At 46.3% G+C, this 12585-nt stretch overlaps 1 protein-coding gene across 9 annotated transcripts in view; it reads left to right on the forward strand.

Moving 5' to 3' along the window:
• The window catches only part of Efcab6 (EF-hand calcium binding domain 6), a 212782-nt gene that overhangs the window by 141673 nt on the left and 58524 nt on the right, over window positions 1-12585 (forward strand). For all 9 annotated transcript variants that reach the window (XM_078052585.1, XM_078052592.1, XM_078052584.1 and 6 more), the window contains one exon: window positions 2150-2246. In XM_078052585.1, coding sequence (XP_077908711.1) covers window positions 2150-2246 — 97 coding nt within the window. The remainder of the gene's footprint in view (window positions 1-2149; window positions 2247-12585) is intronic.

Genomic DNA, 12585 nt, shown 5'->3' on the forward strand with positions numbered 1-12585 from the left:
ATGGGGCTTAGACCTCTTTCTCGTGTGGTGCTGGCTTCTGGCTGCCTGTGTGCGTTCCCTGCCCTGCCCCTGTGGTCCAGGTGGGATCATCTCTGGTCCCCTCTCCTCAGCCGCTTCCCACGACTGGGCCCACCCTCAGGGTAACGTGGTAAGAGAGAAAGAGAGGCGGAAAATGACACAGACCTCCCCGACTCTCCTTGACCCCCACCCCTCTGGTGGGACCGAAGAACCCAGAGTCTTCAGAACCTCCGGGGCCAGCGTGGCTGCGAACCCCACCATGGAAGCACAGTGTCCTGACGGGGCTCCCTCTGGACCAGGACCAGGATGGTTGAAGAGAGTAATGGGGCCTCACAGCTTTTGTGCTGCAGGCCCCCTTCCTGGCTCTGGGTCAGAAAGTCAGACGTGGTCTTGCATCTTTTCCCTCCACGACCTCGCACAGTTGCAGCGTTTGGGCTGCTCTTTTACCTGAGCTGGGATCGTGGCAAGTCGGACTCCCAGGAAACTCACGTCTGACGTCCTTCAGTTTAGATTTCCTCCTCCATCAGCCCTCAGGTCCCATGTTGTGCTCTGGGCAGGGTTTTCTGTTGTCGGGGAGGGAGGGGAAGGTGCCGGGTACCTACTCCGTCTTCCCTGGAAGCAGAGCTCACCCCAGGACTCTGGCATGGCCTGGGTGTCACACAGGCATGACGTCTCAGAGAGCAGCCCCCGCCCTCTTGCTGAAGAGCGCCCTGCCCTCCTGAGGTGCTCGGGTGGGGTCTGAGGTCATTTTTGCTGCTTATTTCAGCATGTCTGTCCCCAATGGTGGCTGTCACAGCGGTAGCTCCTGAGGACTTGGACTGTCCTTGTGCTGGTCACCAAGCCTGCAGGCCCGAGTGCCCGGCGAGTGAGTGCCCACGCGTACTGTGGCTGAAGGGCTGGTGGTCAGGAGGCCTAATGAGCCAGGAGAAAGGAGCAGGCCACGGCGGGAAGAGGCCCCCCAGCCCCGCTCCCTCTCGAGGGGCACCGGCGCCCAGTGAGAACCAGGAGAAATGGTGGAAAACCCAGGGGCTCCTGGCTTGAGCCAGGCCACTCAGGACCAGCGGAGCCGTGTGGCCCGGGAGCTGCGGGGCCCTTGGCCGGGTGCTTGGTGGGTGAGAGGTGGGAGGCCCTGGCTTGCCCAGGCAGCGGTGCCCTGGGGCTTCGAGACAGCCCCCGGGGAGGTCAGGTGGGCACCTGGGCGCAGCAGGCCCTGGGGGATGGAGAGGTGAAGGCAGGACCTCACTGGGACTTCAAGATCCTGTCAGCAAAAGGGTGACAAGGCCCCGCGACCTTCCCCAGCTCTGGGGGTGAAGCAGGGGTGGGGACTGCGGTGGAGTTTGGATCCTTTCCCACCCTCGAAATTCCGTGACTGTGGGGTCCGGTAGGCAGTTGGAGAGATGGCGCAGAAAAGCAGGTGAGGCCCAGCGCTGTGGGGGGCAGCACGGCCGTCAGGGACCTCCGGAGGGAGCCAAAGGGAGGCCACGGGGCGGGAGCCAGCCGGAGCCCAGTGCAGACCCAGGTGCCCTCCCAGATTGGCTTTAGAGGGAGGACTGCTCAGGACACCCAGGTTCCTCAGCCACCGTCTCCACAGTGTCCCCGCCACCCATCCAGGCAGGCCCGGGGCCAGGTGACTGCAGCCAGCATCATTGTGTGAGTACAGGGGCAGGGTTTGGATGGCGCTGAGTCAGCTGAGGCCGGAGCCCAGGCCGCCATCCGGGTCGGGCCCCTCTGTCCGCTTAGACGGCGTTCTCCCTCCAACTTGCAAATCCCAGAAAAAAACAAGAAAAGGTTTCTGCTATTTTCCTCCTAAGACACTTAATGTTGTGTGATACTCCCTCCTACCCTGAGAAGAAATGAGCCCTGTTTGTTTTGTGCTCTGGGAAGAGGAAGAAAAAAAAAGTTGAATAGCATTTATCTGAAAATAAACAAGGACTTAGAAAATTTAAGAAGACTTCCCTACCATGCAGCTGGGGAAATGCGACTGTATTTTAAGAATTAAGTTAGACCAGATGTGAAATAACAGACTTTAATGGTGTCTTTGAAGCAGATAGGGGGTAGGAGAACCCCTCAGGAGATTCATGAGCCCATTAAATTTAAACACAGTTATTTATTATTTTTTTTTTCTTTCAAGAACCAAACAGAAAGTTGCGGATTCTGAACTAGCCTGCGAACAGGCTCATCAGTATCTTGTTATCAAAGCGAAAAACAGATGGGCAGATTTGTCTAAGGTAAGAAGACGGTTGTTCCCTTAAAAGGAAGAAAATGGATCCCAGTGTCAGGGCTGCTGGGAGCCAGGCTGTTTGGAGTCAGCCACTGAGACAGACGGGGACAGCTTCGGGCCGATTGTTGGCGCTTGTGTTCTTTGTTACCATTATTAATTAACATGCATTAGTGGTGCCCGTTAACGGGTTCCGCAGGGACATTTCTGCACAGGCAGGTACAGGGCCTTGGTCAGCCGTCCTCCCTGCCCTCCCTTCACCTGCCCCTGTCTCCACCCTCCCACCAGCCCCAGTCAGAGTCCCAAGTCGTCCCTTTTTGACTTTGAGGTCATCTTTGTGTTTTGCTCATTGTGGGTTTAATTTTTATTTATCTTTATCCTCACACGGGAGTGAAAACAAGCAGCACTTGTATTTCTGCATGTGTTTTGCTTTACCTGATATCCCCTGGTTCCATTCCTTTTCCTGTAAATGTTACGATTTCCTTCTTCTTAATGGCTGAATCGTACTCCACTGTGTACATAAAGCGTATTTTTATCCATATCTGTTGATGGCACCTGGGCTGACTCCACCCCATGGCTCCTGTGAACGGTGCTGCAGTAGATGTGGAAATGCACGCACCATTTTGAAGGCTGACTTCATTTCCTTTGGCTGTAGACCCAGGGAAGTTTAAGGAAATGCCACACTGTTTTCCGTAGTGGTTGTACTAATTTACGTTCCCACCAACAGTGTAGGAGGATTTTTCCTCCACATCCAGCATCCAGCATCCCCTAGTTTTGGTTTGTTTATTTGTTTGTTTGTTTGTAACGGCCATCCTAATTGTGGTGGGATGGAATCTCTGTGTAGTTTTGATTTGCATTTCCCTGATAGCTAAAGATATTGAGAATTTTTAAAAATTTATTATTCACTTGTGTGTCTTTTGAGAAGAATCTACTCAGGACATTTTCCTATTTTTTCACTGGATTATTTTTATTTTTGTTAAATTTTGGAGGTTTTTGTTGGTGTTGGTTTTGGTTATTTTGTTTTTGGTACCGAGGATTAAACCCAGGAACACTTACCCACTGAGCCACATCCCCAGCCCTTTTTATATATTTTTTAGAGACAGACTCTCGCTGAGTTGCTTAGGGCCTCACTAAGTTGCTGAAGCTGGCTTTGAACTCACCATCCTCCTGTGTCAGCCTCCCAATTCACTGGGATTACAGGTGTGTGCACCACACCCGCCTGATTTTTGGGTTCTTTATATATTCTGGATATTACTTCTCTTCAGATCTTCCCTGGTCTACAGGCTCTCTCTTCACTCTGCTGACTGTCTCCTTTGCTGTGCAGAAGATTTTATATCAGATGTCAGCCCATTTCTCAATTCCTGCTTTTGCTTCTTGAGCTATCGAAGTCCCATCCAGGAAACCACTGCCTATACTGAGATCTTGAAGTGTCCTGTGTTTTCTTCTAGTAGTTTCAGATTTCCGCATCTTATATTAAGGTGTTTGATCCACGGTGAGAGGGCGAGTTTCAGTCTTTCCCACGAGGATATCCAGTTTTCCCAGCACCATTTGCTGAAGAGGCTGTTCTTTATCCAGTGTAGGTTCGGGCACCTTTGTCAAGAATCATTGACTGAGGATGCATGTATTTATTTCTGGTCCTCTATTTCATTCCATTAGTCTCCACACCTATTTTCAGGCCAGCACCATGCTGTTTTTGTTACAAGGGTTCTGCAGTACGTTTTGAAATCAAGTACGTGATGCCTTCAGCACTACTCTTTGGGCTCAGGATTACTATGGCTATTCGGGGTCTTTTGTGATTCCACGTGAATTTTAGTTTTTGTTTTTTTCCTAGTTCATGTCATTGGTATTTAGATGGGAGACTACCCTGGATCTGTAGATCCCCTGGGTAAGTGTGGTGATCTAGCAATACTAAGTCCCCCAATCCATGAACATGGGCTATCATTCCACCTTCTAGTGTCTTCAGTTTCTTTCTTCTTTGTTTTGTAATTTTCACTGTATAGGTCTTTCACATCTGTAGTTAGGTTTATTACTTAGGTGTGTGTGTGTGTGTGTGTGTGTGTGTGTGTGTGTGTGTGTTTTGGGGGGTCCATTGTGAACAAAATTACATTACTGATTTCTTTCTCAGCAAATTTATTATTGGTTATATAGAAAACTTATGATTTTATATGTTGATTTTTGTATCCTACTACTTTCCTGAATTTACATATCAGTTCTAAAAGTCTTTTTTTATAGTTTTAGAATTTTTTCCATACAAAGAACCATATCACCAGAAAACAGGAATAATTTGACTCTGTCTTTCCTGCTTGTATCCCTTTTATTTCTTTCACTTGCTTAATTGCTTAAGCCAAAATTTCTAGTACTGTATTGAATAAGAATGGTGAGATGAGCACCCTGTCTCCTTCCTGATCTTAGAAGAAATGCTTTCAGTCTGAAACGCTCATTCAGTATTATTTTGGCTATGGGTTTATCTTTATTACGTTAAGGTATGATTTTTTATACCTAATTTATTCAGGGCTTTTATCATGTCAAAGGCTTTTGCTACATCTATTGAGATGAACAGGTGATTTTTTTTATCTTTAGTTCCTTATATGTGCTATATTATGTTCATTGATTTGCACGTGTCAAACCATCCTTGCATCTCTGAAATGAAACCAACTTACTCATGGTGTAGGATCTTTTTAATGTGCTAATGAGTTTGATTTGCGCGTATTTTATTGGGAATTTTGGCATCCATGCTATCAGGGATATCAATCTATAGTGTCCTTCTTTTGTTGTGTCTTTATCAGGTCTTGTTAGCAGGGTAATACTGACTTAGTAGAATGACTTTGGAAGGGTCCATTCTGTTTCTAACTTATGAAATAGTTTGAAGAGCACTGGTGTTCATTCTTCTTTAAAAGTCTGGTAAAATTCAGCCATGAATTAATTCAGTCCTGGACTTTTCTTTTTTGTGAGAACTTTTTGTTACTGTTTCAGTCTCAGTACTTGTTATTGATCTATTTGGTTTATTATATCTTCTTTGTTCAATTTTGGTAGACCATAGGATCCAGACCTTTTTTTTATTTATTGGCATAGATTGTTTTTCAAAATATTCCCTAACAATCCTTTTTTATTTACTTTCAGTGCCATCAGCTGTAATGTCACCTTTTTCAGTTCTGATTTTTCTTTTTTTAATTTTTTTAAAGAGAGAGAGAGAGAGAGAGAGAGAGAGAGAGAGAGAGAGAGAGAGAGAATTTTTTAATATTTATTTTTTAGTTTTTGGTGGACACAACATCTTTGTTTGTATGTTGTGCTTCGGATCAAACCCAGGCCACACACATGCCAGATGAGCACGCTACCGCTTGAGCCACATCCCCAGCCCAGTTCTAATTTTTCTAAAAAAATATTTTGTAGCTGTAGGTGAACGACAGCATGCCTTTATTTTATTTGTTGATTTTCATACAGTGCAAAGGGTCAAACCCACATGCCAGGCAAGGCTCTGCCACGGGGCTACAGCCCCAGCCCCTTTCAGCTCTAATTTTATTTGAGTTTTCTCTATCTTTCTTTTGGTTAGTTTCACTAAAGTTTTGTCAATTTTCTTTTCAAAGAACCAACCCTGTTTTGTTGCTCCCTTGTACTGTTCTTTCAGTCTCTAATTCACTTATTTCTGCTCTAATTTTTATTATTTCTTTCCTTCTACTGACTTGGGGTTTGATTTGTTCTTGTTTTTCTGAGACTTCGAGATGCATTGGTAAATTATTTACTGGAGATATTTTTTGTTATAGGCACTCATTGCTATAAACTTCCATCGTAGGGCTTTTTCTCTGTGTCCTAGAAGTTCTGATATGTTGTGATCCCATTTCTATTGTTTAAAGGAATCTTGAATTCCCCCCACTTCTTCAGTGACGTGTTCAGTTAGTAGTGTGTGGTCTGATCTCTCTGTATAATTTCTGAAATTTCTCTTGCTGTTGATTTCTAATTTAATTCTATTGTGATCAGATAAGATGCAATCAATTATTTCAGTTTTTGAATTTATTGGACTTGTTTTATAGTCTGAAATATGGTCTATTTTGGGAAAAGTTCCATATGCTAATTAAAAGTACGTATATTCTGAAGCTGTTAGATGAAACATTCTGTCAGTCCTGTAACATGTCTGTCAAGTCCTCTGATCTACAGTTCAGTGTAACTGATGCTTCTTGGATGATTTTTTGTCTATTGGTGGGAGAGAGGTAGTGAGGTCTCCCACTATTATCAGATTTGGGCCTGCTTCTCCCTTATCAGAGTTGTCGTCTGGCAGTCACGGCCCATATATTTAGGAACATTAGCTTTTCTTGATGAACTTTTCCCGACCTTTTAGTCTCTTCCCATTTTTGTCTTGGAGGCTGTTTTGTCAGAGACAAGCCTGGCTGTCCCTGTCACTTGGGATCTCATTTGCATGGAGTGTTATCTCCTTTCACTTTCAGTCTGTGTCCGTCTGCAGTGAGGCGAGTCTGTCTGCAGCGCCTATTGGTGTGCCTTGTTTTATGATCCATTCAGCCTGAGTCTTTGAACTGGAGAAGGAGACCATTTGCATTCAGTTATTATTGAAAGGTCTGCGTTGTTCCTGTCCTTTTCTTGTTTCTTCTGGTTGTTTTGAACATTCTTGGTGAGTTTGGGGGCGTCTGTGTTGTTCCTGATGATGATTCCCTGGTTTTCACTTGCAGGCCTCCTCTTCAGTGAGGTCTACCGTCTCATGAGCTGTGACGACCATCCTCCCTCTCCTGGGCGTCTTCCTAGTGCTGGTCTGGTGGCCATGGATTCCTTAGTTCATGCTTCTCTTGGAACGTCTACTTCTCCTTCAGTTCTGAGTAGGGCGATCTTGGTTGTAGTCATTTTCTTTCAGGACTGAAATAGATCATTCCATGCTCTCCTGGCCTTCGGGGTCTCTAATGATAAATCTTCTGTTGGTCTCATGAGTCTGCCTTTGAATGTGACTTGGTGCTCTCCTACAGATTTTAATATTCTTTCTCTGTCCTATCAGTTAACATGGCAATTTAATATCTTGTGGACAGGTTCTTTTCTGCCGTGTCCATTTGGAGTTCTGAATGCCTCCTGTACTTCAATGTCCATGTCTTTCCCAAGATTTGGGAGATTTTCCTCTATGATGTCATGGACTAGGTTTTCTGTGCCTCCAGTCTGTATGTGTCTTTTATGGTGTTCCTATTGAGTCTGTGTCACTCATTGTTCCTTTTTTCCCTTTATTTTCGTATGAATGTAGTATTTCATCACAATGGTCTTTAAGCTCTGATATTCTTTCTTTTGCTTGACCTGGTCGGTTGGGAAGCTTTCAACTGAGTTTTTCATCTGGCTTATTAAGCTTTTGATTTACAAGATTTATTTGGTTCTTTTTCAAAATTTCTATCTTTTTTACTGAATTTCTCATTCATATCCTGCATTGTCTTCCTTGATTCATTCAAGTGTTTACCTGTATTCTCTTGGAATGCAATAATCTTTTTAAAAACTATTCTTTTGAATTCTTTTTCCAGTTCATTCACTTCTATGTCTATGGAGTCTGTTATTGTAGAAAAATGAACTTTAGGAGTCATATTGCCTTGTTTTTCCATATTTCTTGAGTTTCTGTGCTATTTATGCATCTTTGGGATGGATCTCTCTCCGTTTTTATGCAAGGGCCTTCTTAGTGAGGGCCTGCCCTTGACACTGTGTCTTGGGGTGCCGTTTGTGGTGTAGGGTTGACTTGATTCCAGTTACAGTGTGATCTCCCTGTGGCTCCGGTGGCTGTGACGGGTGGGTTTCCACACAACGTGAACCGTATTAGAGTACCACAGGAGTGGGCTCCCTCTGGTAATTCAGGCAGGTGGGACATAGAAGAGTGTTTGGGATGTGCCCTCTGTGGTTTCTCCTCCTGTCAGGAGCTAGGGTTGATACTGACTGTGTTACTTAAAAATCATAGGACTCACTTGTATAGGGCAAACGCCTCCATGACAGTCGCACGGATTGCGTTATGGCGTTGAGTTGAGGATGTGTATCTGGCAGTGATGGTGACAGCTCTACCTACAGGATTCGAGAATGCAATGGACAAAACTAGGCTCATTCTGAAACAGAGGACGTGGAATCACCATTTTATGTGGCACAAGGACACAGGAACTTCACTCTCAAAAGTATTTTAAAACTGCACCATGAAAGTACTTTCACATCATCTTGACCAAGTCTCCAATTTGTTTCATCTTCTGGTTTTCCTTCTGTCTGCTCTTTGTGGGCCTGCGCCCAATATGAAGTTCTGCCCATTATGTCCCTCACATGACCAGGACCGCCTCTCCTAGACCCTGTCCTCAATGGAGTGGACTGGCTATGCTGCTGGCCAGGCCACCTAGTTCCAGAACAAAGCTCTGCATGGCCCACTGAGCCAGCCAGCTTTTGGAGCTGCCTTGTGGAATGGACCCAGGAGCATGGAGCAGGATCTAGGCTAGACACCCAGTGTGTACCAGCTGGGGAAGAGGGGGACACGCTGCCAGGCTCCGGCTTCCCCACCCTCCACCAGCTCGTGCAGTCCTGAGCCCCCTTTCTCGGAAGCCCCCTTTCCCTCACACACACTGCTGCTCCTCCTCCTCTCCCTGTAGTCTGCCTGTTACGCAGAACAGACCAGCCTTCTGCCCCATATGCTGCTGCTGTCCTGTGGAGCCCAGGGACTCTGATAACCAACTCCGGGCACCTGCCCAGCCTCGCCCTTCCATGCTTGGATTTAGTCAGCACATACTTACTGACTTTGCACCCAGACTCAGTGCTAACCAAGATCAGTCTGATCCTTGCCTCGTGGTCCTCACAGACCAGTAGAGTTGATCACCAGGAGCAATAAAGCAGATTATTCACAGCACAAATCAGTGAGAGGCTGCTGGTGTGGCCAGCAGCTGGGTCACCTGGCCCTGAAACACATCCCTCCCCCAGCTCCCTGTTGGTCACGTCCCAGTGGTCTGTGTGGTCATGTTCTGGATAAGGGCTTCTAACAGGCATGAGGTGCACCCTATTGTTGTTTGAATTTCTGTTTCTTTGATGACGTGGGAGGTGGAGCATCTTTTTGTGTGCTTATTTGTCATCTATGCGTCTTTTCAGTGAGGTGTTTGTGAAGGTCTTGTTTCAGTCAGATCTCGCCTCTGTGGGCAAAGGACCCAACCGGCACCGTTACAGAGGAGGAGAGGAGTGAGGGCCCACGGTTTCAGAGGTCTTAGTCCACAGAAGGCCAGCTCCATTCCTGGGGGCTGGAGGTGAGGCTGAGCATCACAGTGGGAGGGTGTGGCAGAGGGAAGCGGCTCATGGTGATCCAGAAGCAGAGACGGAGGTCTCCACTCCCCAGATACAACTGTACACCCCAAAGCCACACCCCAGTTCCCACCTCCTCCAGCCACACCCACCATTCAGTTATCACCCAGTTAATCCTATCAGGGGATTAACTCAAGCTCTTACAACCCGATCACGTCTCCTCTGACCCTTCATGCACTGACTCACACTTGAGCTTTTGGGGGACACCTCACGTCCAAACCGTAAGGGGCTTAGCCCTTTTGTAAGTTGAGTTGTTTTGGATAATAGCCCTGTCTTAGGTAAGGTCTGTTCCAGATTCTTCCTCCCAGGGTGTGGTTCGGTCTTTGTTTCCTGGCGGTGTCTTTCACTGAGCAGAGTCTTTAATCTAGAGAAGTCTGACTCACCAATTCTTCACGTCTTACATTTTTCTGAAAGTTACTGCCAAACCCTGTCACCCAGGTTTTCTCTGATATTTTTCATCTGTTATTTCTTAGGTGTTTCAATTTGGGGCTTTACAGTTAGGCCTGTGACCCCATCTGAGCCGTCTCTTGTGGGGGGTGGAAGGCCTGGGCTGTCCTGTGGTTCCGGACTGCTTGCTGGGAAGCGCTTTTCTCCGTCGTTGTGCCTTTGCCCCTTTGCCAGGGACCAGCGGATGGTTTTCATGAGGGTCTGCTCTCGGGCCTCCGTCCTGTTCCAGGACCACTTTGTCCTTCTGCAACACCACACTGTCCTGACGTCTGCAGCTCTGCAGCACACCTCCAGGTTGGACCGGTCACTGCTGCAGCTATGGCCTTCCGCTTCAGTGTCACATGGGCTATCCTGGGTCTGTTGCCTCTCCCTACGAACCCTTAGTCAGTTCTTTATCCATGTCTTCCTGGGGTTTTAATTGGACTGTATTGAACCTCTGGATCAAGTTGGGAGGAACTGACATCTTGATGAAATCGAGACTTCCCCTCCATAGGAGCATCTCTCCATTTATTTAGCTCTCTGATTTCTTTCATACAGATCTTGTATGTATTTTGGTAAATTTTTAGCTAAATATCTCATTCTGGGGGGTCCTAATGTAAAGAGTATTGTGTGTTAATCTCCAATTCCAGTTGCTCATTGCTGCTATTTGGGAAAGTGACTGACTTTTGAATATTAACCTTGTATTGGGCAACATCGGTTCATTGCTCATGAGTTACAGAAGGTTTCTTTTTGTCAATTCTTTTGTATCTGCCACATAGAGTCATGTCATCTGTGAAGAGTGTCAGCTCTATTTCTTCCTTCTCAATCTGTGTACCTTTAATTTATTTCATCTCACTGTCTTAGCTAGGACTTGCAGTACAGTGTTGAAAAGCAGTGGTGACAGGGGACATCCTCATCACAGTCCTGATCTTGGTGGGAAAGCTTCCAGTTTCCCGTCACTAAGGTGGGGCTGACTGCTGCTGTTCCACAGGTGTCCTCCATCACCAAGAGCCTTTTCTTTATCTATGGCAGGGCCATGTGCTTTCTCTCCTTTTCTCCATTGTGGAGGGATTACATGAGTGGACTTTCAGGTGTTGAACCATCCTTGCACTCCAGGTTAAGCCACTAGCTCACACCCTGTAACTTTACAATTGTTGGATTCAGTTTGCTGATATTTTCTTGAGGACTCTTACTTCTATGTGAAGTGACATTAGTGTGTGGTTTTCTTTCCTTGTAGGCCTTGTCTGGTGTGGTATCAGTGTGGTGCTGGTCTAGGAGTGACCAGGGGATCTTCTTTCTGATCCTGTCCCCCTGATTTTATGGAGGTTTGTGCTCCTGATCATCCGCTGCAGCGAGTGGTGACTCTCTGAACCCCCATCTGTCTCTGCAGTTGGGGGCCATGGTTTGACCCATGACCTCACTTCTCTTATAAACCTAAAAAGAGTTGTTGATTTTTCAATTTGCTCAGATTTTTACAAGTCGTTGGGACAGACTGGTGACTGCCAAGATTTTTATGTTCCAGACCTGCTGTGTGTTTTTAAAGGGTTTTGAAATTCTCTTGACTTATTTTTTTTTAAGTTTGTCTTTTGATTTGTGACTCTACTGTGGAATATATAAAATGCTTGTAATTCAAATAAATTTAAAGTGGTCACCATTGGCCCACTGTCCAGGCATAGGAAAGGAATCCTGTCTCTATCTTGGGCCAGAAGTCAGCACACTCTCTGTGAGGGGCCAGACAGTGAGTACGTTTGGCCCTGTGGACCCCACAGCTCTATCACACAGACTTGACCCTTTATTGTAGCCCTTGGTGCCTTCAGACTTGATATTTTCCACTCTAGTGGATGTGTAATAGTATCTGATTGCAGTTTTCATTAGCATTTTATTGGTTATTAATGAGGTTGAGTATCTTTCCATTTGTTTATTCATTAGTCAGTTTTTCTTTTTTGAAAAGTGCTTGTTCAAGAGTTTTTATAGTCTTCACACTAAGCTATATTCTTTCTTATTGGGCAATATCTTATCCCCACTGCCTTACCTCATGCCCACTGGTGACCTGGACACTCGTGTGTGTGTGTGTGTGTGTGTGTGTGTGTGTGTGTGTGTGGTGTAGGAGGTGGAACCCAGGGCCTCACATGTGCTGGATGAACACTCTGCTATTGAGCCACGCCCCGGCCCTGGTTAATCCTCGTCCCTAAGTGAGCTCTGATGCAAATGTCCTCTCCCAGTCTGTGCCCTGTCTTTATGCTTTTTATCTGGTGCCCTTTGACAAATGCATTTTTAACGTGGTCACATTTATTAACCTTTCTCTGTGGGTCTGTGTAAGAAATCCTGTCTCCCACCCCTGCAGGCATGAAGATGTGCGCTCACAGTCTCCCGTGGGCACTCACCTGATTGGCTTCACACTGAGCTCCTGAGATCTGGACTGGACACTCAGATGTGCTATGAGGCCTGGACCCATTTCATGCCTTGGGAATGACCTTCCCGGTGTCCCTCATTTCCTTGTAGCCTGTCTTCCCCACTATCTTCCCCCATGCCCACTGGGTGCCTTGCTCTGTTCTGTTGGTCATTCGTCCATCCCAGCCCCACTCCACATCTGCATGGTTGCTGTAACTTATTGGTGCATCTTAGTTACTGGT

The sequence above is a fragment of the Ictidomys tridecemlineatus genome, chromosome 6 (genome assembly GCF_052094955.1).
Source record: "Ictidomys tridecemlineatus isolate mIctTri1 chromosome 6, mIctTri1.hap1, whole genome shotgun sequence".
In the NCBI taxonomy this organism is placed as follows: Eukaryota; Metazoa; Chordata; class Mammalia; order Rodentia; family Sciuridae; genus Ictidomys; species Ictidomys tridecemlineatus.